At 39.2% G+C, this 25,739-nt stretch overlaps 1 protein-coding gene across 1 annotated transcript in view; it reads left to right on the forward strand.

Moving 5' to 3' along the window:
• SH3RF1 (SH3 domain containing ring finger 1) overlaps positions 1 to 21,301 on the forward strand; it is a 60,010-nt gene extending 38,709 nt beyond the window's left edge. The window contains exons 4-12 of the mRNA XM_063136022.1: positions 1,525 to 1,620; positions 4,817 to 5,119; positions 6,520 to 6,630; positions 8,984 to 9,132; positions 10,759 to 10,929; positions 11,080 to 11,339; positions 11,759 to 12,114; positions 14,026 to 14,360; positions 17,540 to 21,301. Coding sequence (XP_062992092.1) covers positions 1,525 to 1,620; positions 4,817 to 5,119; positions 6,520 to 6,630; positions 8,984 to 9,132; positions 10,759 to 10,929; positions 11,080 to 11,339; positions 11,759 to 12,114; positions 14,026 to 14,360; positions 17,540 to 17,708 — 1,950 coding nt within the window. The 3' untranslated portion in view covers positions 17,709 to 21,301. The remainder of the gene's footprint in view (positions 1 to 1,524; positions 1,621 to 4,816; positions 5,120 to 6,519; positions 6,631 to 8,983; positions 9,133 to 10,758; positions 10,930 to 11,079; positions 11,340 to 11,758; positions 12,115 to 14,025; positions 14,361 to 17,539) is intronic.
• Positions 21,302 to 25,739: the final 4,438 nt, after the last annotated feature.

Consider the following 25,739-nt stretch of genomic DNA (forward strand, 5'->3'; position numbering starts at 1 on the left):
TAATTTACTCTGATCTTTGTTATTGGAGTTTGCTAATAACTTTAGGAATAAATACCTTAATTTCTTTATTTAATTGCCATTTCTGCAGGATTTTACTACATTTGTTTTATCCTGTTCCTCCCAACTCCCTCAGGGTGGCATGCATGGTTCCTCCCACCCTGCATTTTATCTTCACATCAACCCTGTGAAGTAGGTTATGATAAGTGTTGGTGACCCAGCAAAGTCCATGGCTGAGCAGGGATTTGAACATTGATTTCCCAGTTCAAATCTAACAGCCTGTGCATTGGCAGCTTTGGGGAACAATTCCTACACACACACAACCCAACAGTGGTTGCAGCCTTCTCCACTGCCACTGAAATTGTCACAACCACACCACAAGGTACGCAAAGAATGTATGCCTTGCGATTAGCAGAATCCAAGAAAGTACACTCCCCACATGCCTTGTTTTAAAGGAAAACATTGGCTTTTTTGGTTGCCACTATAACAGCAAATTCTTCAGGGGGCAGCAGCAAGGGTTGCAAAAACAGCTGGGTGGTGGACATGTGGCCCACATGTTGCCAACCCTTGCTGTAAATTATGCCACACTGACTTGTAAAATACTTCATATTGCCTCTCGTGAAAATATATCTTTTCACTTTTACTGCTCTTCAAACTGATTCATTTGATTCTCCAGAAAAACATATTTCCACAGTAATCAGGAATAGCTTCCTGATTCCTGCATTGAGCAGGGGGTTAGATTCGATGGGCTTGTAGGCCCCTTCCAACTCTGCTATTCTATGATTCTATGATTCTATGAAGTCTTTTACCAGACATCTATCTAGTGTGCAGAGAGATTTTTTTATATAGGGGGCAAACATGCTCTAGTTTAATTTGAAATCGTACAGTCCAGGTACAGTTTGACAGTGAGCCTTTTTGAATCTATACTGAGTGGGTAAGTTGGGCCTTAGAAGGCTTAGGATTCCTCCATTCTGTATACCAGCCTTGTCCAATGGTCCTTCTCGGTGGAGATTATGAGAGTTGTACCAATTTATTTGTGATAGCAACACGTTTGGAGAGACCACTTTTGGGGAAACTGCTCTACAAACTGCTCTGGTTTGTCATCTCCAAACTAGTTACATGTATGGACAGCTCTTGGACAGCTTGGGTTCTAAGTTTTATAATGCTTCACAAAAACAACAACAGAGAGAGTGCAAATCTTCAGAGAAGCAACAGAAGTGTGAGCTGTATTGAGAGGTGTTCTAATGCTAATATTAGAAAAGGCTGGTGTAACTCAGTGGCTGTTGCTCAGTAAGCATTCAGCTTGATGGATGACTGATTTGTTTCTAGGACTCCTTTCAGAACTTCACAATAATAGGAAAATACTGTTGAAAACTACTTTCATCTGAACAGCTGCGCATCAGCTTTGTAAAATATCTTTTTGTCAGTAATTATTTTGCATATGACACTTCGTTAGAAAAAGAAATTAAATAAATTGCTTAATTAGAACTGGAAAGAATAATTATCTCTTTCTTTTTTTTAATGGAGGATGATATTCTGACTGTGATTCGTCGAGTAGATGAAAATTGGGCTGAAGGAATGTTGGCTGACAAAATAGGAATATTCCCTATTTCATATGTTGAGGTAGGAGAACCTTATCTTTAACGTAGAATGTAATTGTGAAAGAAAACCTAATCTATTTGGAACAAAATATGATTTCCTGAATGATCTACTTCTGGTGCTCTGGGATGTAGAGACCCTTTTATAGTGAGCTGAAACTTATATTATAGAGTCCACCGGTGCAATAGCAGGGCACACAATCAGGGTTTTTATTCATAATCTGTTGTCATTTATTTAAAACTGCCAATGGAAATATCACAGGATACTGAGCAAAGGTGTTAAGTTTGTGTTCATTTGCCCATCACTTAGGTAAGATACCATTTGTATTTCCTCATGTGACCATTTATATTTACTCATGTGACCAATCTATCAGATAATAATCACAATAGAATATGGGAGTCTTATTGATCATATTGTATGTTTGAAATACTTGCATCAATGCTGTCAATCCCTTAATAGGCTTGTGTTCAAGTACTGACAACTTCTAACAAGATATGGCTGATGTTCGTGCTGTATGTGATAACTGCCCTTCATTATTAAATGCGTTACATTATTAGTGCTCTATTAAAAGTCTCAGATTTATTAAATTCATGCCTTTCAATAAAATATCAATATTAAATTATGAAGGAAAATGTTTAAGGCAAAATAAAGTTGTTGTTTTCTATACAAACGGTTTGTGTATTTTGGTCATGCTGTTTTCTACTTTCCAACCATTATACATATTTAGAGCGTTGGGTTTTAGAGAGAAAGTTGAAAGTTCTTTTTCATGGTCATTGTATATCACACATTTTGCAGAGCACTATTCAGGAAACTTCTATAGCGGGGATATTTTTGGTAGGACCCTTCCCCCGCTAGGGACATGTCTACTGACCAAGTGGACATGTCCCTAGCGGGTTCCCACCTATTCCTTCAGTTCTCTGTTGTTTGGTATTCATAGTATGACTGCTGAGGTATTTTCCTTCTGCTTTGCCTTTCTGTCCTCTTGTTTGTTCTTCCTGTTACGGTTTTGGATTTTGTTTCTTTTGTGATTTCCACAACCTCCTAAAAGCATATGTCCTTGACACCTCCATTTTGGCATTCTATCCATTTGGCAGTAAACTGCCCCTCCTTGTGTCTTTTCTGCCTGGGAGAATAACACAAAGTGGATGCCTGCACTCATTGTCAAGCCTTTACGAAACAGACAAGATGTAATAGCTCTGACTGTCTGACTGTTCTGTGAAGGAAAGCCCTTGAAATGGTAGAGCCATCAGTGGATGAGCCCACTATGGCACAGGTGTCAAAGGACACCCACACACCCACACACACCTTTGGGAGTTTTGGCATCTGCTTCCTCCCATGTTTGAGTCCTGAATTCAGGCCATACCAACCAACCAACCCCCTCACCCACATACACTCACATCTGGTCAGTCATTGAAACTTATGGTAGCAGAGAAGCTATAGCAAAAGGCAAGAGCACAATGATCTTCTTCAGAGCCAAAAAAAAAGGAAAGCAAAGAAGGCAAAAGTCAGGTCGGCTATGGACCTGATGCCACAATTGCCTGTCTCATATTGATCATACCATTGACCATAATGGACACTCCACTGATGTTTGACACACTGATAATGTTTTGAGTTCAACTTAAGGAACAAGTTTTATAGACCAATCCTGTGCAGGATCCTGTACTGATTGCATCTACATCAGAGGGCAGGATTAGGGAAGCATTGCTGGTTCTGGCTTTGACTTCAGGCCAACTGATCTTTGGAGCAGATCTCTGTGTTGCCAGGTAACGGATCTCCCAATCCCTATATTCCATGTTCTCAGGCTACTGCTCCTCAAATCAAAAAGATCATACCTCTAGGTTATAGAAGCACCCCAGATACCAATCTCAGTTGCCTCAGTAGGGGTAGACATTCAAGCTGGCATCTACCACCTCAACACAACTACAGTTGGGACAAGCTTCACTCTGGGTATAGAGGCCAGACACAGCACAAATGTTACAGAAATCATCCTTAATATCCAAAACTCATCTTCCCTGATCGGTACTGACATGCACTGTTGCCTATGGTTTCTTGGCCTCTACCAGACCAGGGATCATTCTTGGCAACTCCTCCAGTCCCACTGCCACATTTGATGCATACCATAGCACCAACAACACACCAGTTGATACCAGCATCGGGTCCCATGGGCAATAATGTCTGCTCTGCCATCGTCTGCACTGCCACCACAGTAAATACAGACTGTGGGGATCATATATTCAACTGCTCTCCACATTACTCCCAAGCTCATGTTTTGCCATCACTCTGACTACCTTGTTGGTTCAGATGCACAACCTACCAATATACATTCCAGATCGGGTCCAGGGTGTCCCCAAACAGTCAGAATCAGATGATTGTCAGTCAGACTCGATGTCCTTGTCTTCCATGGCACCTTCCATTTCATCAGTGGACAATTCAAATCTGGCTTCCCCTTTAGAGGATATGATCCCATTTTCAGAGCAGGTGCTCCTTATGGTGTAGTTCCTTGACCTGGAAACACAGCAAGTTCTGCTGACCTGCCCCGTTCCAGAAATAAGTGTTTCCATTCGTTTCTAGTACTCCTGGAAGCACTAAATCTCTGTTGTGCAAGCGGAAGGTCTCACTTGAAGAATGGAATTGGTGCAGCTGCGGCAGCCTGTTGTTTTCATAGCATTTATTATTTGTATTATTGTGTTGATTGATATTGATTTGGGGATTATTGTTGTTTTCCTGTTTTATTAATTCTGAATTTCTGTATTGTTCATGTACATCAAATCAAGACTGCTTTTTGCTGGGGGCAGCAGTATATACTACTACTACTACTACTACTAATAATAATAATAATAATAATAATAATAATGTTTCACTTTTTAAAAGTGGCTCCTACCCTCCATCGAAGGTCTGCAGACCTTCAAGTACCTTAGGCTGTCCTAATACCTGAATGACTGTTAGCAACATTCCTTATTTCAGGAATGTTTTAACCTGATTGGTTCTCCCAATTCTCTCCTTTTTATTTTTAGTTGCTGAGATGCCCTAAAGAAAATAGATAATTCTCTTTATTTTCTTCATTGAAAAATATGCCCCCAATAGTCATTTTTATTTGAAAATCCAGTTCCATTCATATACAAACTTAATTGATTAATCATTTAAAATTCTGAAGATTTAATCAGCTTTCTTTAATCGTATGATAGAACTAGTATTTATAAAGTGTGTCATTGTTTTGTAGTTTAACACAACAGCAAAGCAGCTGATAGAACTGGACAAACCCTCAGGTTCTGCAGTAGACTCTGGAGAAGGCACCTCTGGTGCATCCCACAGCAATTCAGTTCAAAAGCACACTGATACCAAGAAGAACACCAAAAAACGGCACTCCTTTACCTCTCTTACCATGTCCAATAAGGCCTCGCAATCTTCTCAGAATCGTCACTCAATGGAAATCAGTCCTCCTGTCCTCATCAGCTCCAGTAATCCCACGGCTGCAGCCCGCATAAGTGAACTTACAGGCCTTTCCTGCAGTGCACCGTCTCAGGTAATTTGCTGGAGTCAGAATACAAAATATATCATAGCTTTTTCAATGAACAATTTAAAAGGTTATCAAAACAAATGGAAGATTAATTGTGGATTATTGTAGATGATTCCTTCTGAAGTATATGCAGGCCATTGAGAATTATACATAAAGGGACAATTTTCATGTAGTCTGAGGTACTATAACCTGAATGCAGCTGTTCTTGCTCTTTAAATAACTGCAAGTTTTATATCAGTTTAGAACACTTTAAAAAAATCCCGGAAATGTTTTTTAATGTTTTATGTAAACTAAAAGCTAAAACAGTTTGCAGAAAATATAATATAATCAGTAATTTAATCTCCTGAAAATGGGGAGTGAGGAGGTATCAGCAACTTTCAGGGGCTAGGTGACCAAGGATTGTGGTGTTTACCTCCCCAAAAGTCCCACTTTTACTGTCACTACAAGCATCAGCTTAACTGCTTTCAGCAGCCAGCAATATTCCGTTTGTAATTTGGGCAAAATGCCCCATGGAAATGTCACTACATCCTGACGTAACACTGTTCCCCAGGCATTCTTCAGCTGCTGCCTTCATTATTTTTTTTAAAGGTTTGTGGCCAAAATCAGGCATTTCACTAACCAATTACTAAATTGGTTTGGTTATCGAGATAATGTCATTGGTTCATATGCTCCTTGCCCATCCTCCTTAGGTTTTTATGCTTTCTTTCCCCCTTCCTTCCATGGTTTGTGATAACCATAGGTTGCTGTGATATCTGAATTAAGCAAACTGTGGTCATCATAAGCATGACTGGTCTGCTTACCAAGTTAACTTCATGATTTGGAGATGAATTGTGGTTATTGCTAACCATAGTTTACAAGATTCGATGTCACAGCTAACTGTGATTAAGGCAAACTGAGAAAGGAAAGAGAAACTTCGGTTTGTGGTGTCTGAATTGAACCTTTGATGATGTACTACAAGAGCTGTATCTGGACAACAGAGTTTAGCTGTATCATATGTACAAGTATAACAGTTGTGGGACAGAGATGCATTTTGATAATCAAACCTATGAAATCCTATTAATGTCCTAATTTAGCATCTTAAAAATAAATGTGCTTCTGGTCTTTATTTAAATTGCTTTTTGCAATCTTTCTAATGCTTTTGGAAACTCCGCTGTATTACATTAGGAGTATTAATAATGAACCATGTGATCTAACACAGTATGCTGTGTACATTTAAGAAACGCATTTTACTTATATTAAAATATACCCCATCTATATACCTCAAAACTACCTCACATGTCTAACAAGTACAGTAAAAACTATAAAGTTAAAAATGTAATACATTTAAGTTACTAATGGCAGTAATTACTGCATTTCCTGGTAAATGCATTAATTCTATCTCATTTATCATTTTTTCATTTTAATAGGTTCATATCAGTACCACTGGGCTAATTGTGACCCCACCACCCAGCAGTCCAGTAACAACAGGACCTTCATTTAGTTTTCCACCTGAAGTTACCTACCAAGCTGCTCTTAGTGTAAGTATCATTTGAAACAAATTAAAATGTTCAATGTAGCTTTATCTCATTTGTTATTTGCTTGTCTGTAAGTCTAGAAGCTGACATGAAGTGTATTGATTCTTTAAAAAACCTGATTTGTATATAATACATTTTAGCCCTTTGAAGAACAAATGATCTGATGCTAGGAATTCTAACAAACTTTCTTAGCGACAGCTGCTTTATCACAAACTGCATATGAAACTTCCCTGTTTGAAAAACCATTTATCACAGCTCCTGGATCTGCTCTTCAAGAAAAACAAATCTGATGCCCTTCTGGGCTCATGGAACTACCTTCAAACTTTTAAATTAGCATGCATGTCCATATATTGCATACTTTCAGAAATTTTGAGGTGTTTCTTTTGGAATGGGCATTTGTCACATTTTGTATTGACTTGAATTGAAAATGTCTTGTATTGTCTTGTAGCTGATTCTTGCAAAGAATACTTAAAATGCCACTTTAAAAGTCCTTGGACTTTAAGCAGTATAGAAATCTATGTAATAAATAAACATAAAGACTTGGGCCATATGTACGCTGTCATGTATTTGGTGATAACATTGCAGATTTCTGACACTTTCCAACAGATAATATGCAAACATGTATTAGTGACCACTCCGAAGTGGTTAATTGTTCCTAACCTGTTTCAATTTGCATTAACAGAAAAAAAATGATTAATTTGCTATTGTACTTTATTAGCATAATTTAATGTTTGCTGATCTGCTCAAAGGTGGAAAGTATTCATAGTTCATAATCAAGGACAAAATAGTTCCCATGTATTTATCTATACTTTCAGAACAAAATAATTGTGTTATCTGATTAGACATGTAATCCACTCTACATACGTAATGATTCAGCTGACTGAGTGGGTACCGCATGTGGTTATTCCCTACACAAAGAAGTTTAGACTCAAACCGTTCAGTTAAGCCCATTATTACCACTCCCATTTTTACTTCCTAGTTTTTAAATGTAGCAGAAGGATAGTAACCACTAGGTTTAACCATATGCCTGTGGCTAGAGAGTAGCAGCATACAGTTTATAAACGGTTGACATATAGCTTCTGGTTCTCTGAACCCATCATTGGGAACTTGGGTGATGTGTTCAGTAGAAGTGTGAGTGGAAACTATATAATATACGTAGTGTTTGTGCCTGATTGCACCATAGCTCTTCCTTGCTTGTTGCAATTTCATCTAGGGGTGGGAGGGCATTAAAAATGTTTTGCCCGTGGCGGGATTCAAGCCAGCTTTTCTCCTAAATGTGTTTGTCACTCAGACAGCACCACAGGGCTCCCTCTACTGTGCCTACAGCTGCTGCCTGATTCTCTGAATTCCTTGTGTTTTCAAGCATAATGACATGATGGTGGCTTGGCTACCTCCATGTCCATGCGCTTGTGGATGCCAATGCTGGCACAATCCCATTGTTAACTGTGGCAAAATTTCCAGAGACACTGTGGTTATGTCTGTCATTTTTATCCATTTTTCTATTTTCTGGATTTGTTTTTCCCCCTCCCCTCCAGGGTTGAACATGCATTAGATATAGTTGCTATTTTCTGTAGATGCCTATTGTCTGTGTGGAGTTGACACATGAAAATGTATTATTTCAACTCTTACTTGTAACTCAGAGATTGATGGGGAGATCAGTCTCTTTTTGCAAGTGTATTTTTCCCTGGGAGTGTCCGCAATCAAGCATATAGAGAACGATCTGAGGTTTTAAAAATCAAAAGGTTAACAATGGCTCCATTGGGTGTTGTTTTTTAAAGGAAAGGAACTCTCAGGGCAGAGCAGAGCCCCATTAAAACCTGCTTGTTAAAAGAACTGTGGTTTTCCACTGCTCATCTTGTTAAAGATTATCAGCTTTAATAATCCCAAATTTCAGAGGTTAACACTTTAAAAAAAAGAATAAGAGAAAGTAGTAACAATAGCATAGTAACTGTGCTCTGCTTTGTAGCCACATATCAAAGGGAAATCAAAGGCCGGATCTGAGTAGATTGTGTTGAAATTTGTTTCTTACTGTGTTTCAGCTTCTGGTTTCAAAAGGACCATGGATTGTAGTCCATTTCAAACCACTGAATTCCCCTTTGAAAGGATTTTGGATTTCTGCTAAGAATTTGTATTAAAATGTTTATATTTTAGAGTCAGCCGTTTGAGTTTTATCAATTTGTTTATTTGTCATTTAAATGTTTGTTTTGGGGAAAAGAAATACAAATGATTATCCAGTTATATTGAATCATGGGATATGCATGTGTGTCTACATATATCTGTTTATTGATACAATTTATAGCTGAATACTGGTGTCAAAATGTTACATCTAATTTGTTGACTATTACTTTATTTCTAGAGTATGAATCCCCCTCTACCACCACCACCACTCTTGTCTGCTACAATAATTGCCCCAACTTCTACTGGACTGCCTTCAGGAGTTACTCAAAAATCTGCATCAGGATCGACTGAACAAATAGCACATTTGCGACAGACAAGGCCAAGTGTGTAAGTGAAATAGAAATTGATTGATTAAAATGGGGTGGAAGATCAGAATTGATAAAAGACCAAGAATTAAAGTATTTCTGGAGTAGACAAGGAAATCTTTGACTTCTTTGTCGTGGTTTCTGTGCATCACACATATGGGCCCTGCGTCTGCGCGGAGCCTTGTTTCAGGAATCTACCAAAGCTAAGGAAAACAGTTTTTGGCGGGAACCCTTCCCCCACCGTCTCACTGTGCGTGCTTGATTGGTTCCCGCCTGTCTCCTCAGTTCCTTTTCAAACGCCATTAGCATTGCCTTGCCGGGAACTGCATCCACGTTTTTCGTCATGCTGTGGTTTTTTGTGGTTTTTGTCTAGTTCTTCGTCTTACTTTGGTCTAGTTCTTCATCCTTCTCCACCCCAGAGTTTAATATGATCTTAAGGGAAAGTTAGATCATTGATTAATATGATCTTAAGGGAAAGTTTTACTGTAATTTTGCACATTTGGGGAGGGGATGTAAGCCACGGGGACGGGAAATAAGCTATCGTAGCTTATTTCCCCTCCTTGATCATGGAAGCCAGGTAATTGTGAACCGCCCAGAGAGCTCCGGCTATTGGGCGGTATAGAAATGTAATAAATAAATAAATAAATAAATTGTTTCAATTGTGATTATTAATATAAAAACCAACAGGAGGGCACAAGTTAGTGTTACCGATTATATTTGCAATTAGGATGAGGTTTATATAGTTAAATTAGTAGAAAGCTGCTACCAAGTATATTATCTTCACATTCCTCAACTGAATAAACAATTGGACATACATTTTTATACTACGTATGTTCTTATGTCTTTTTTCTTAAAAAAAAATGCTGTATGCATTCCTTTGGGAAGGTGGCAGACAAACAGATGCCAAAGCAGCTTGAGTCCTAAAGGAGCTTTTGTTCACTACATCAGAAGTAAAAATGCAAATCCATGGGTCAATGCAAATAAATTATGCAATAGAACCTGGGTTATCTTGTAATACATTTTTGAAGGGTGGCGTGATCCAACTTGTCCACCTAAGGGACTCTGGGCATCACTCTTTACACTCACATATTTTGACTAAAAATGACACCTCTGCATTGTGTCTCAGAGGTAAATCACTGCCCTCAGCTCCATCTAGACTGTTTGTCTTCCTAAAGGGAGAAGGTGCTGATTGGGGAGAGATATATCAAGTGGGTTTCAGTAAAGGCAGGTTTTAAATTTCCTATCTCTCTAGGTGCTGTGTTTTCTGACCTCCCTTTACCCACTTTTCTTAGATCAGTAATATGCAGACAGTCCATGCACATGGGGTTGTATCCAGAGTTAGCACCACTCATTTCAGTGAGTCTTTCCTAAGTAGGACTAAAATTGGCTACAACCGATGGAATACAATTTAAAACTAGGCTGAGACTGCAATCCAATAGCATTGCTGCTCTTTAGAAGAAGGAGCAGCTACTTCCCATATTAAATTGCACCCACATGGTTTCATTTTCAAGGAACAATCACTCTACAACTGGTCATTTGATTTGCACTTTTGAAGTAGTAGTAAGTAGATTTCTTTCCATCCTGGAATTTAGCCTGTACTAAATCACTTAGTGATTAAATCACTTAGGTGATTGGTTTTATTTTCCAGGTACATTGCTATTTATCCATACACTCCTAGAAAAGAAGATGAACTGGAATTGAGAAAAGGCGAGATGTTCTTGGTGTTTGAACGTTGTCAGGATGGCTGGTTCAAAGGAACTTCCATGCATACCAGCAAAATTGGCGTGTTTCCTGGCAATTATGTGGCACCAGTTACGAGGTATGCTTTCAGCTGAATTCTCCTTTTTATAAAGGGAAGAGAAACAACCCCCATCTAAATATCTGGTGTTGGTGGTTTGTTTGTGTAACAGGAAGAGAACTTTGCTGATTTAATAAAGTATGCATAAAAACTTTGCATTACTTTTAACAGGGCAGTGACTAGTGCCTCCCAAGCAAAAGTCCCTGTATCTATTGCTGGTCAGACAGGACGGGTGGTGACCATGGTCAATGCTTCTACTGCTGGAGGAACATTGCAGAAACTTCAGGGAAATGGTGTGACAATGAACTCCAGTGCAGTACCAACAGCTGTGGTCTCTGCAGCACACATACAAACAAGTCCCCAGACCAAGGTTCTTATGCACATGACAGGCCAAATGACAGTCAACCAGGCTCGCAATGCAGTTAGGACAGGTAAAACATTGCTTCGTTTCTTTGCTTAGGTTATGGTATGATCAGGATGAACATCTCTGAACCCACCCACCCCCACAACTTGTCAATTCTACTGATGGATTGAGTAAAGCTATGGGAGGAGAGTCAATGTGTTGTTAATAGTAGATATTGTACTGGACTTGGACTGGGAAGACCAGAGTTCCCTGGTGACCCTTTCTATCTAATATGCAGGTGTTATTGCAAGGATAACATAGGCTACTGCTATATATGCTGCACATCATTGTAGAGGAAGAATGGGATTTAGATGAGATAATGAGTATTACCAATATGAAATTAGAGGATTTCTAGGTGTTCTTTGGTGTGTGTGTCTTGTGACAATTTGACAGTAGGTTGTGTGTGTTTTTCAATCTCTTGAAATATACTTCCCTCTCTCACTGCAGTTGCAATACACAGCCAAGAAAGACCTACAGCCACCGTGACACCAATTCAGGCTCAAAGCTCAGCATGCCTTATTCCTGCTGCCGTAATTATTCCACACCATTCTGTTGCCTCCCAACAGCTCCAACCTCAGCTTTCAAATGCTGCTGCTTACATCACAGCTGTGAATATCAACCGGACAAATGTCCCGTTGGCTTGTTCAGCAGCTTCTTTAAACTCTCCTGGCACTTCTGCATCTCTGGATGGAGATGCAAATGGGAGAATTGTGACTGTTCACACTGGAACTCCAGCTTCCCCAGAGAATACATTGGCAGCTGGAGGGGTTACTACTGTCAGTAAACCAGATAGAGATGGCAAGGTAGGCATGAAATATTGGTTCTTCTTCATGGTCTCTGTGCAGTTCCAGATATGAGTCCTCCCACTCAGGATGTTTTTCTTTTTCTAGCTTCTGTATTAATCTTAAATACAAAAAGTAACCGTGGATTTATTTATTTTTATCTACTTACAATTAGCTGGAACTCCAAAGATCGTCATTTGGTTGATTTCTTGCCCATCTTTGGTGCCAGACAGTGGCAGGTTTAACGTTTTAATATAAATAGTAAACTAGCATGGATAGTGGTCTGATTTCTGTTCCCTTGGGAAGGAGATTTTAGGCAGCAGTGGCTGATGGGCTACTAGCAGGAGGACTGAGGGGGGAGAGAGTAGGGGTACTAATAGTCAACTCAAAGCTGATCCTAATCCACACAATGGTTGATTGTTTTCATGTGTGGGGAGAGTACCCCCTAGATAAACAGCTGTGTTGTCGGAATGCATTCGTGTTACTAATATATTAGCAGTAGAAATTTACTTAATAAATCAGTGAATCTTGTTATATAACACAGCACCATTTCTTCTTTTGTTGATCACACTTCATTCCAGTGTCTTTTGATCACAGATCACTTTTCAGGGAAAGAAAAGAAAAATGTTCCAGCTTTAAGCAATAAAGATATTGCACACTTTAATGTTGCTTCACCTTTTGGATTTTGTATGTAAAATCTCAAATATACTTGAACGTGAGTGCTCCAAAACTATGAAGCACTTACTAGAAGATGCCACCAACTTTATTACGGTGACTCGCTGCTGATTCAGGACACCACCAACCCCTGGATCACTTTCTGAATAAATAATAGACTGGCACCAAATGTAAAAGTGAATAGAAGAGATGACCAGAGTAGACAAGGAGAATTTTGAGCAAAGTGACTCTTTGTTGTTCTAGCTGTAGAACTGTATTGTGTCCTGTCATAACACTGAGCATGTTCAGAGAACACACTAAGCCACTGTTAGGCCACTAACCCTTTTGCAGGAAATTGTTAGTGAGCATATTTAAACCATGGCTATGTAGCCACCATGATTAGGAATCGTTCACACGGCTTGCTAAGTCATGATTCGCATGACATGTTAAGCAATAATATTTAGCTCAAAAAGCATAACTACCATGGCTTAGCATGTTGTCTGAACAAGGTCACATTTCTTTCTGCTTTTAGCTTTTTGTTGAATATTCTGTTGATTGGTCTCCTGGGAACTGCTTCTTGATTAAGCATTATTGTTGTGTCATCTTGGCTTCATGATTATTTTGTTTTTAATTTGTATTGTGGATTTCAAGATATTTTAGCTATCTTCTGGTTCAAGAGATCAAATAGAGCAATATATTTTAATGAATAAATAATAGACTGAGTGTTTGGTAGTCAAGATTGGTGCTAACAGAGGTGGAACAATGATATATGTAGGCTTGTTCACATTTAAGTAAAGTAAAATTTTAGACACCTGAATTATGAAAGCCTACAAAAAACATTTATTTATTTATTTATTTATTTATTACATTTTTATACCGCCCAATAGCCGAAGCTCTCTGGGCAGTTCACAAAAATTAAAACCATTAAGAACGTAATAAAACATCCAACAATCTAAAAACCCAAATACAAAATACAATATAAAAAGCACATGGACTTCTGGATGGTGATAATAATACAGACTCACTTTATAGGAATGTTGTAAGGATTACAGCTAGTTAATGCAAGTGAAGTACTTCAGACACTTGAAAGCAGGGTACAAATGGTTTGATTGCCAAAACCTACATTTGAGTTAAGATAGACTAAAGTATTTTAATATCTGTATGTATTTACTAAATCTACAAAGATCAGAGAGGCCCTACATGTTTGAAATAGGTTAAAGAAATTTCTTGTTGTACGTAAGTATTTTGTTTTAAAACCATACTGATGCTTATTTCCAGAAAGAAAAAAAGGGTTTGCTGAAGTTACTTTCAGGAGCATCTACCAAGCGCAAACCTCGAACATCACCACCATCATCACCAACTCTGGAAGTTGAGCAGGCAGGTGCAGAGCTGGGCCTACAAGGTGCTGTAGGGCCAGAGGTCCCTTCGACTTCCAATCATGGAAGAGCTGAATCCTGCTCCATGGACAATGAATCATCTCCATCAGTGCAGGAGAATACTTATCGGAAAGCAAGTTCTTTGGATTCTAGTATTCCTATAGCTCCCCCTCCACGGCAGCCCTGCTCTTCATTGGCCCCATTGCTGAATGAATCTAGGCCTGTAGTTTGTGAACGGTAAGTCATTTCCTGTAGCTAAAATGTAATATAACACAGTGGAAGTAGACTTTCGATATTCTTCCTCGGACAAGTCCTTATTCAGTTTTACATTTTCAGTTATTTCTTACATTTTCAGTTATTTCTATAATGGCATCTTGGTACCAGTCTTAACAGTGTCTACGATGCAAAGGTCCATGCATGTGTTTGTCACCAGATCATATCCAATACAGTTTTTCAATGGCAGGATAACTCCACTATGGCTTATTTCTCTTACAACAATTGTGTCAACCTACCCAGAGTCTCTCTCTCTTACGAAACAGAGCTCTTTGTTGTATTAAAACTAGGCATTTAGTCACCCTTAATATTTATAACTCAGATCTGTATATATTAATGTTTATTTTAATAAATGTAGGCACAATGCAAATAATAATAATAATCAGATACTGATTGAAAATTAATTTCCACAGCAGCTAAACCTTTTTAATCATTGAAAAGAGGCCAGATGAACAGCTGAGTTCTCAAACTTGTTTCCGTTTCCTCATAAAGCAGCATTTTTCTCCTGTTGCAATTTTGGCACATTGTGGCTTCTCAATTGGCAGGGATTGGATTTTCTCCTTGTTAGAGAATTCTGCTTGTGTAGATTATCTCACACCGTCTGTTCTGTATTTGTATGGCACACAAAATCCTGTAGTATTAATTTTTCTTTGACATCTCAGTACTTTAAAAACATGGCTCTCAAATATGCAAGAAAAATGCAATTTGACTTTATGGGCTGCATCTAGACTTAGACATACATAGAGTATATCATTGAAATCAGTGGGACTTAAATTAGTCATGACTAACTTAAATCCCATTGTTTCAGTGAGTCTACGTTAATTACAGCTAAGTCTGAATCCAGCCCAATACTCATAGAACAGCTCAATTATCCTTTAGTCAGGTCCAACAAAGCAAAGACATTAAGGAAGGCAGTGGGTAATGAGGGGCTATGCATAAGAGTAGGGAATGGGTACTCTCTATTATAATGCTGTATTTTCTGTTCACTGCTCTCAATGCAACATTGTGGCAACTACTTCCTGTCCCTCTTCCACCATATATCCTTTTGATTGAGTGACTATGAGTGGCTTTGGACAATGTCATAGTCAACGGTTGATTAAATAGTCCACCATTGATTAAATAGTTCACTGTTGACTATTGTGTCGTCTGGTGAGCCTTTTCCACACAACGGTTGGTTATTTCCCAGAAATTACCAGTGGAAATAATCAATGGTGTGCAGAATTTAGTATCTGCATAATGTTGATTATCATGTTGTGTGGCGGCCTCCGTTGACTATTTCATGTGCCTACAGAGTCACGAAGCAAGAGTGGTAGAACCCCTGCCACTCCTGCCCTGCATGGTTCTGTAAGCATGTGTCATCCATCCTGGGAAGAGCATGGGGAGCCGCCAATCATGTCGTCCCTGGGTGGTGCACCGCAATCTGCAGCTCCCCATGGGCTTCCTAGGACTTGCATGTCCCATCCTTGGGTGGTGCAGGGCGCCACGCTTCCCAAGACATGCACAAATGGAGATTGGGGTGAAGGGTTGTAAGAATCTCTCCTGCAGCTACAACATCCAACCGTGGGAGAATTCCCACGCCCTCTGCCCTGATATCCATTTGGATACTGGGGAGGAGGAGTGTATAGATCTCTCCTACAGCTGCAATTTCTCCCGCAGATAGATTTCTCCCGCGGTTTGACGTTACAGCTGCAGGAGAGATCCATGCACACCTCTGCTCTGATTTCCAAAGCCCATTTGTGGCTATTAGGACAGGGTGCAGAAGGATTTCTCTCTCCTGTGGGTGTAACGTCAAGCCATCGGAGAAATCCATTTGCGCCCACCCCCTCTTTGCTCAACACAAAATTGTGGAGAACAGGTGGATACTGAAAGCTTCTCTGGGGAGGGCGAGGTGCAAGCATCTTGACAGCCGCAGGGGAGATGCTTGCGCCCTGCCCTCCCTGTTCTCAGTGTTCACCCAGGAATAGGACATGCATGGGGTGCCGCTGATCGCAGTGCCCCACCCAGGTACGGCACATCCCATGAGAATCCCCCTTCACACAGGGTCCTGACAGTGAAGGACCTGGCACGAAGGGGGAGTCTCATGGGAACCAGGGCCATTATTCGGTGGGGAAGGGAGAGAGGGGGAGGGGTGGTTAATAGTGTAAATAGCCAACTCCACAGATTACTATTTAGGGGCTACTCCCAAAACGACATAATAATCTGTTTTAAACAGATATTGTCTGTTTTTGTTTGTATTTTATGCTTTTTATGGTTTTAAATTTTGTATATTTGTTTTTTAATGTTCAGTGTTCTTAACTTTTGTAAACTGCCCAGAGAGCTTCAGCTATGGGGCGGTATATAGATGATGATGATGATGATGATGATGATGATGATAAAAAATCATCATCATCATCTGTGGAGTTGAGTATTAACGCATGGTTGACTATTGTGTTGTCTGAACACAGCCTATGTGTATGAGAGAGAGTGCAGGTGGGTGAGGTGGCAAGGAATTGTTGTCTACGCAGTTAGCTTACAGAGAAAGGGAACAGGAGTAATGTCTCCTCTGGCCCTCACTCAACACCTTAACTCAAGTGCTGTTAGGAAGAGATTAGGGAGAGTATATATCTGAATGGACAGCTACCCAGAAATATGAGGAAAATTCCTAACTTCCCAAAATTTGAGATTTGGTATGGGTAACCAGAAAGGAGTTGTGGGATGTTATTGCTGGTTGTTGTACAACTCCTGTTGCCTGGTTTGTTTTAGTTTGCTAGAATTGTTTTGTAATAACTACAATTAGCATATTTATCTGACCATGCAACACCAGTTGTAGTGTACTTCCGTTGCATTATTTTGTCATATATGTAATTCCTGTGTTACAGAAATGAAATTCAGTTGGCAGACATCTAATTTTTACAATCACCTTCAAAGCCTCCTAACACTTATTTCTTCCCTGAGAGTTCAGTGAAGGTGGCCTTTGTATATTTCACTTCACATTACTGTGTTAATGTACCTTCTGTCCAGAAAATACATTTATCTTTAAAACGAGACGTTATAAACTGTTCTAAGCAGCTTCCTGTTTCAAGTTGTATCTGGCAAATGCTTTTTTTAACAAACAATGGGAGCCTCTGTAATAGTCTGAACTAAAAAAAAATCTTCCTCTGCAGATACAGGGTTGTGGTATCCTATCCTCCTCAGAGCGAAGCTGAGCTTGAACTTAAAGAAGGAGATGTTGTCTTCGTACACAAAAAGCGTGAAGATGGCTGGTTCAAAGGCACATTGCAACGAAATGGAAAAACTGGACTTTTCCCTGGCAGCTTTGTGGAAAGTATCTAAGAAGATACTTCCAAATGTTTCAAATCACACAGCACTATAAAATAGCACAAATATTTTACAAGAGAGAATGCAGACATGGGAGACTTTTTAAATGATGTAATATAAACAAAGTTATATTTATGTTTTCCAGTATCACACAGCACAATTCTGCCAGCAAAGAAAAATGATGAGATATTTGCTGGGATTTTTTTTTTATCATTTTGAATTTTTAAGTGTAATGTGTGCCTTGTAATGTCTGATTTATTCTACAGAGGAACTTTTTTTCCAAATATATAACACAAAAGAGCAATTGTTTACAAGGCTGTAACTAATTTATTATTGGTTTTCTAAACTTGAATTCTGTTTAATAGCTAAAGCTTGGTGATTATGATTAACAAGTTATTAATTTATGAAATAAGGTAAGGAGAAGCTGGATTCTCTCCTTATACAAAGGCATAGTGTCTGACAGATGGCTTTCTCCCACTGTGTGTGACAGTAAAGTGAGTTTGTTTTATAGGTTAATGTTGGCTGTAATGATGGTGATGTGGTGTCAAACTGAACCATGCAAACTGGGATAAAATGGTACTGTGGGTTTTTCTTATTTTGGGTGAGAAACTATCTGTCAGTAGCAATTCTAAATGTCCCAGACAGTGTAACATTTCTGAAAGGCATATAACTGTGCAGCAGAGTTAAACCTTAACATTCTCAAAGTGAGAATGAAAGAATGGAGAAGATGCCAGAAATGGGGAAATCAGCTTCCTCTAGCTTCTGTTTGTTCAAGTGTTTTGGATATCTGTCAAGATTTAGTTTTGCAGATTTGGCTAGTTCTTTAGGCACATGGCACTCATAGGATATAAATGAGATTTTAAAAAATGTTAATCACAAAACACTCCATGAAATGGGAAATAGTATTAATGATTAGCTGCAAGTATTGATAGGTTTCAAAATTTAAATTCAAGTTGCACTCACTGTCTAAATATGCCAAGAAATGTTGTTTGCTTCTTTTAGTTTTCAAAGTTATTTGCATGGCTGAGAGACAATTTTACAGTGTTTGAGCAATAGTGGTGGTAAGTGATGAACTTGTGTTTTTAAAGTAAAGGCTGTAAGAACACTGTGAAACTTTTGCTAATTTTGTAACTATTGCTACTTTCATATGTCTTAACTTCTCATTGTCTTGCATGTATTACAAATTCTCACGGGCATACAAAACAGTGCATGATTTATAGATTACATTCCAGAGTCCTGTTGTGGATTACCTGGGTGTAAAATCAACCAGTTATCTGCTAGTACAGAAGCCACTGACCAAGACTAGTGAGTGATTAGGTCTTAATTATGTAAAGAGTACTCTGAATCTTCAACATCATTCCAGCCATGGATATTTAGAAGCATAAGAAATTTGGGGAGCATATCCTTCACATAATTTCAGGGGTGGAAGAACATTTTCCCCCTTGATTTCCTCCCTTTCTACCTTTGCACTCTTCCTTATTAACTTCTTTATAATGCCGCATGGGGGTTGCACACTGCCATATCACTCCTTTTTCTGTCCTCCGCATGGAAGGACTCGTTGGGAGACATTTTTCAACACAGAGAGGAGAGAATATTGCAGCGGTGGCAATGTTCAGCAGCCTCCTTTCCAGCATGTTGATCTTGGCCTTGGGTATCTGAAGATAAAAACTCCCAAGTCCCAAGTAGAGGAAGGCGAGCTGGTGTTCTAATTCAATTTGAGACTCTTGTTATACCTCATTTCAGATAAACTATAAAGCCCTGGTTGGAAGTTCTTCTTTTTTTTTTTTTTTACTGTCCATCTGTTGTGGGGGAAAGCAGTGGCCTAAAGTTTCCACTCCCTACTAGCCTCCAACCACTACTCCCCCTCCTCCTCTCCATGGTAACTAAAGGGAGAGAAGCACATTAACCAGCTAGATTAAAGAAGTGGGCAATTTATGGCCCTACAGATGTTTTGACATTCAACTCCCAGTGTCCATCACCATTGACTGTGCTCACTAGGGCTGATGGGAGTTGTAGGCCAAAACCATCTGGAGAGTCACAAGTTGCCCACACCTGAGCTGTGAAAAGAACTCCTTTTTTTCACTTGCACAGTCCTCTAGCTCCCTTTCCTAGCTGAAAGGCATAGAAACACAGGAGATTTTCTTTCAAATCCACCCCCACCCTTTTGAAGCAGCTTCCTAGCTGGCAAAGGCAATAGAATTGCATGGGGGAGACACACTCATCACCTCTGGGTACATTTGTCTTTGCCTCTGATCGCTACCGGCAGTATCAAGTAACATGGTTGGGGTCTCAGATGATGTGAATCACCTCATCTGAGGTGATTCACCTGAACTGCCAGTTGCTAATCCCTAAATGAATCCTGTAAGGAAAATAAGTTGGCACTGGTGACCCACAGTATATGTACAAGGTTGTCTGTATACCATTGCTTGATTATAGCAATCTTGCTACGCTCAGCTCAGTCTGCTCCTACATGAGGTTTAGCTAAGTGTTACCACCTTTTATTCTGATAGGGCTCCTGTTTCATTAAGTGTGTGACAGGTAGAAATTCAATGGGTTCAGATTACCTTGGCAAAAATATGCTGTCATAGGGAAAGCTTCAGCTGTTGAATGTCTTGCCTATCATGCAGCTGCAAAAGACAAAGAACTCAGTTATGAAGAAAAGTGGGTGACCTTAAGCTCAGCACCTTCTTCCTGTTTTCAGAACTGATGGGACTGGAATGCTCTTATTGTTTTCCAGAAAGGAACTTGCAGCATAATATGAATTAAAGGTGATATATGCAATATAATAGAGAGAAAACATAAATGAGATTAATGATTTTCTGATGTAAAAACACAACTGCATTTTGTTTTGTTTTACTTCACAAATGGTGAGGAAATAACTTCTAGCTGAAGGAGTAGCTTGCAATATCAAGTAGTTTCATAATGGTCTTAATATAAAGTATCTTGTTAAAACTGAAATCATTCCTAAATTAACACCTGTATGAGACACTGTACCACTCAATTCTTGTGGAATTTAAAAAGATTAGTTTACTTGAATGTTCATATGATTACAAGCTATTTGAAATGAACTTTAGTTAGAAAAAATGCTGGCATCACTTTTCATCAGCATAAATTGGCATTAATGTGTCAACCTTATTTTCACATATTAGTGTTTTTTATATATTAAAGACTACTACAGAGAATGTTTTCTCTTCTCCATAAAGTAGAATACTTGTGCGACACAGGTACCTCTATTCATAGGGTTTTATTATGTAAAGTTTATCAAAATATAAATTAATACAATAGTGTTGTTAGATATAATACATTTTCTAATGACTTTTTTAAAAAAAGAAATCACGTTTAGTTTTAAGGGCTTGATACACAACGGTACAACAATATCAACAATTGCAGTTTTCCATGCCTTGTGACCTTTATAAAATTGTGGGAGTTGGGTTGGGTTTTTTTGGCTTGTGTGTAATCCAGTGTAAGAACAAAACAAACCCTTTACATTCATTTTGGGTATTTCCTTAAAAAAATTCTGTGGGAAATTTTAATGTCTATATTTCAGCTCCAGTGAATGTTACATGTTTTTCTCTGTTAAATTTCCATTCCTAATAAATATTTTCTTAGCAAACAGTTTAAATTCAAGGTGTGTGTGAAAGAACTGTAATTTTTTGAGGCAAGCAGTCAAATAATAGGTCATTTATTAATTTTATTTATTTATTGAATTTGTTAAGCCAAACAAACAAAAAATAAATTTAAGCTACATATGATGAATGTGGGGAGGGAAATCCTATGTGGCTGTGAGGGAAATTGAGATAACCTGACTAATGAGCTCCTCCATCTCTGTCTGATTCTATTAATAGCTGTAGGAGAGGGCTCCTGTACCAAGCTGCTGAAGCTTTACTAAACGAGTCTAGGTCTGTTGTCTGCATACCATCAGGTACTACAGAACTGTTTATGCGTAAAGTGTATTCCTGCAGTTGGATGGTATCCTTCGGTTTACATCAGCAGATATGTTTTGATGATTTTTGTTCGGAAAATGGCATGAAAGAAACCCAAAAGGATACTACAAACACTTAATTTTTAGAGAAAATGTGAAGCATAGGGAATATATTAACCCAAACAAACAATGTGGGTGTCCATGTGAAGAAAGCCTGTGTACACAGGGATAGCCTGACTATTTGAAGAGCCTGATGCAAAAAGGCAGGAAGCTTTCAGTCAACAAATCAAGGCTGCCAGCGTGAGGCCCAGTACCTGTGCCTGTTCGTTGACAGACAAGAGATGTAGGTTGTGGTGATGGTGCCTGAGGACCACCACCACCCCAAAATGACCCCAAAACATGACTTCTGATTCCAAATTTTTGCCAATAGGTGGTGGTGTGCAAAATACATGCTGTTTTTATATTTGACTATCTGTCTATATATGCACCATGGACATTTTTGGAAATCATGTTGCAATCCTACTGAAGAAAAAGACTACAATTTAATACAAACATCAACAAAGTGAAATGTTTATACATGAGTTGATTCTCTCTCTTTTTAAAGAAACTCAGGCAATCTTAAAATTTGCTTGGACTGAAGCAGAGAAAATTGGAAATGGCAGAAACCCAAATTCAGCACAGCAAATTACATATAATTACAAGAAAGCATACTTATTTTGAATAAATGTTATTGCACAATATTTGTCATACTCATACAAACTTGAATATACCTTTTTAGGGAGTGCTGGGAATGATAGGAGGAAATGAAAAGTGGTACAGGTGTGTGGTTACGGGAAAGCAACTGAAGTCCACAAAAGAGATTAATCTCAACACTGCAAAGTAGACTAAATGTTTCCAAACATGGAGTTCTATTTCCAAAGCTGAGCAAGGTTCCTTATTACAGCAGAAGGGGGTGGTCACCTGTCCATTTTTGGCACTCTATAGAAAGAAGTCATGGTATTAATGTAACAAATATCATGACTGCTTGACTCTTAAGGTTGGGTCCAGGCTCTGCCTTACATGGCCAGAAGGGCTCTGCTCACGGAAGTGCCTCCTCCAGATTTTAGGGCATCCATCTCCTTCTGCACCACAGCTCACCCCATTCAGCAGGGCCCCACAATCCTCTATGTAGCATTTCGCTGTGGCAAGGACGGGGTAGGAAATTCCACTTCTGCCAGCCCAGTTGCACACACCTTAAATCTTGATCAAATCCATAGTATCGTATGTAGCCTTTTGTATAGAACTGTAAAAATCAACCCCACTTAAGGCCGCTACACTGAGCAGTTTTTGAAAGATAACATCACTGATGGGTGGCAGGTTGATGGATTGGGAGTTTAGGATACTTGTCCAGACTGGCTGAAGCACTGCAATCTGCTAGGAGGGAATCCAAGGATTTCCTCAATGTAAAATAGGGAAAGGAGCATTGACTGCAGACAGATCAGCGCCTGAATCAAGATACCATTGAGTAAATGGTGTGGAGCAACTGCTTTCAAAGAGCTATGGGTGAGTTCACACAACATGATTTCCATGTGATTAACTGCAACTCTTTATTATCTTGATGTGTAAACTGCTGTCAATAGTTACTGCATGATTGGACATCACAGATCATAACATCTTAATCACACAGAGAGGCAATTAACCCAACTAGGTGGAAGGTGGAAGTCTAAGTGTCTTATAGTGTATTAGACAGAAAGTATTTGCACCACATAACAGTGACACGATTTCTACCCAAAGCAATTATAGTCTGATAGAACAGAAGGGGGTAAAGGAATGATTATAAGGCAGCAGTAGAAAAATAAACATCTGGTACCAGGAAGCACAGAAAGAAATGTATGAGGACCCAAGGAAAGCTTCATAGATGATGTGAGGCTTGAAGATATATTTATAGCAAGATAATGTATTTGGGTTTATAGACAGAGACAAATAGTAACAACTTCTAAATGAAATGTGCTGAACTTGCTTGAAGCAAAGCAGGGTGGGTGGATTCAAGAGACAATTGTACTAGAGCTATAGAGGTAGCCTAAAGGATGTTAATGGATGGGGGAGATGCTGTTTTGTGGTATGTGCCATGCCATGGCTATATACTGCAGTTCAGTTGGCTATGAGCCCATTTAAATGAGGCCAGATGTGTAAAAACAATACCCACCCACCTATGGGGATGCTATGCAGCCTGGCATCACATTTCAAAGATTCTTAATCTATACACCAGGCCCTACATGTTCAGTGTTCTACATCCCAAATTAAAGCTGCACTAGCAGGCAAACACTGGAACATATGTGGGCGAGCACACCAGATCACAATATTTTAAATACTCCCATTCATTCCTTCACAACTGCATTTCAAATGGGTTCTAGTACCTCTAGTAGTCAAACATTATTTCTAGCTGCAGAAACAAGTCCCATTTTGTTTAAGAGCAATCACATATACTCCATTTATCAGTTCTCTTTCATTCATGGCAGCCACAAGGTGATTGAACTGATAATACTCTTGACCAGTGTTTGGCAGTTCCCTCGGATAATTCAGTTGGGATGACTATGGCCTTCGCTAGACCTAAGGATTATCCCAGGCAAATGGAGGGGTCGTCCCTTCCTGCTCCCGGGATCCCCTGTGTGTCATTTGGATGTACAGGGATGATCCCGGGATATAGACCTGGTCTAGCCATGGCCTGTGCTTCTGATCTCTGGAGATATAAATACTGGTCCAAAACCTAGCATGCCTACATGACAGTTGTCACAGGCATGGAAGCCAGATGTTTATTACATAGTTTTCTTTCCATTGGAACAAAATTAAGGGTTGCAGGGGTTTTTTTGTTTGTTTTTTTAATTGCGTGTTCTTAGAAATCCATGTTTTCTTCATCCTCCCTTCTTCTCTCTCTCTCTCTCCACCCCCTGTGTATTTGACAAATTGTTCTGGATCCACATCATATTTACATAATTTGAGCATGAGCGGCATGCTACACCACATTAGTTCAAATGATGAATAAGCCAAACTAATTGGGGCATGCAGTAGACAAGCACAGAATAGGGTTCACTTGGCATGTATGGTGTAATGAACTGCAGATTCTTAGCAGAAAAAGGTGGTGGGGGAGGGGGCAGAGAAAAGCCATTTTTGTTCCACCAAATGAAACATGGAATTAAGCATCTAAACTGATTTTTTTTTTATTCCTTCCTATTTTAAAGTAAAAAACAAAAACAAATTCCTGCTGTGTAATATTATAGAGAGAGCACATCTGGTTTGTTACTGCTTAGAAATTCACATTCTGATTCCCCCATCCCCCACCACACACACAAAAATGCCAGGCTGAAATAAATTTGCTACTTTTTCTTTTTACATTGCACTTAATGATATTAGAGAACATGTCAGAAAGTAGTTCTGTACTAGGACAAGCAAATTGTGTATGGAAAGATAACTGTGAAAGTAAAGATAGATATAAGAAGTTGTGTGCTTAACTCTCAGCCTGGATACACAAAGCACAGTTAGTGTAGTTGATGAAGAGTGAATGTCCCCCACCTCTTCCTGAGTGGGAGGCTGTATGCTGAAGCCATAATAGCTACCCCACATCTGCTCTTGAGACTTGCATCATCTGCTCAGTTGGTTGCATTCAAAGACAAGCGTGCTGTACCCTTAAGTGTGCTGTTCGTTCACTCTTTTAGAAACTCCACGTCTATCAACATGTATTTGAATTGAATTCCATATTTGCTACTATTTAAACAAGACACCAGACGGGTTAGACATACATACACATATACAAACCAAAAGCTTAACGTGCAGCACTTCATATGACCAGCATCACTAGTCAACTGGGCCGTCAGCCCCCTCCGCGTGCAGCATTTGTGTACCAATGTGGCACAAACCAGACCAATCATCCCTAATGTGCATAAATGAGGCAGCCTGGTTTAAATAAAGCACCAGCTCATGAAACACTGCACAGGTAAGAAAAAAGTGTTTCTATGCTTCCAGCCTCAGCAGGCCACTTCCAACATAATATTTTGAGGTTTCAGAATCATGGGACACGATAACCATGACAATGAACTGGTTTGAATGACATGACCATGGGTTAATTAATTGCTGGGGCACCATAACAT

Source organism: Elgaria multicarinata, chromosome 10 (assembly GCF_023053635.1).
Source record: "Elgaria multicarinata webbii isolate HBS135686 ecotype San Diego chromosome 10, rElgMul1.1.pri, whole genome shotgun sequence".
In the NCBI taxonomy this organism is placed as follows: domain Eukaryota; kingdom Metazoa; phylum Chordata; class Lepidosauria; order Squamata; family Anguidae; genus Elgaria; species Elgaria multicarinata.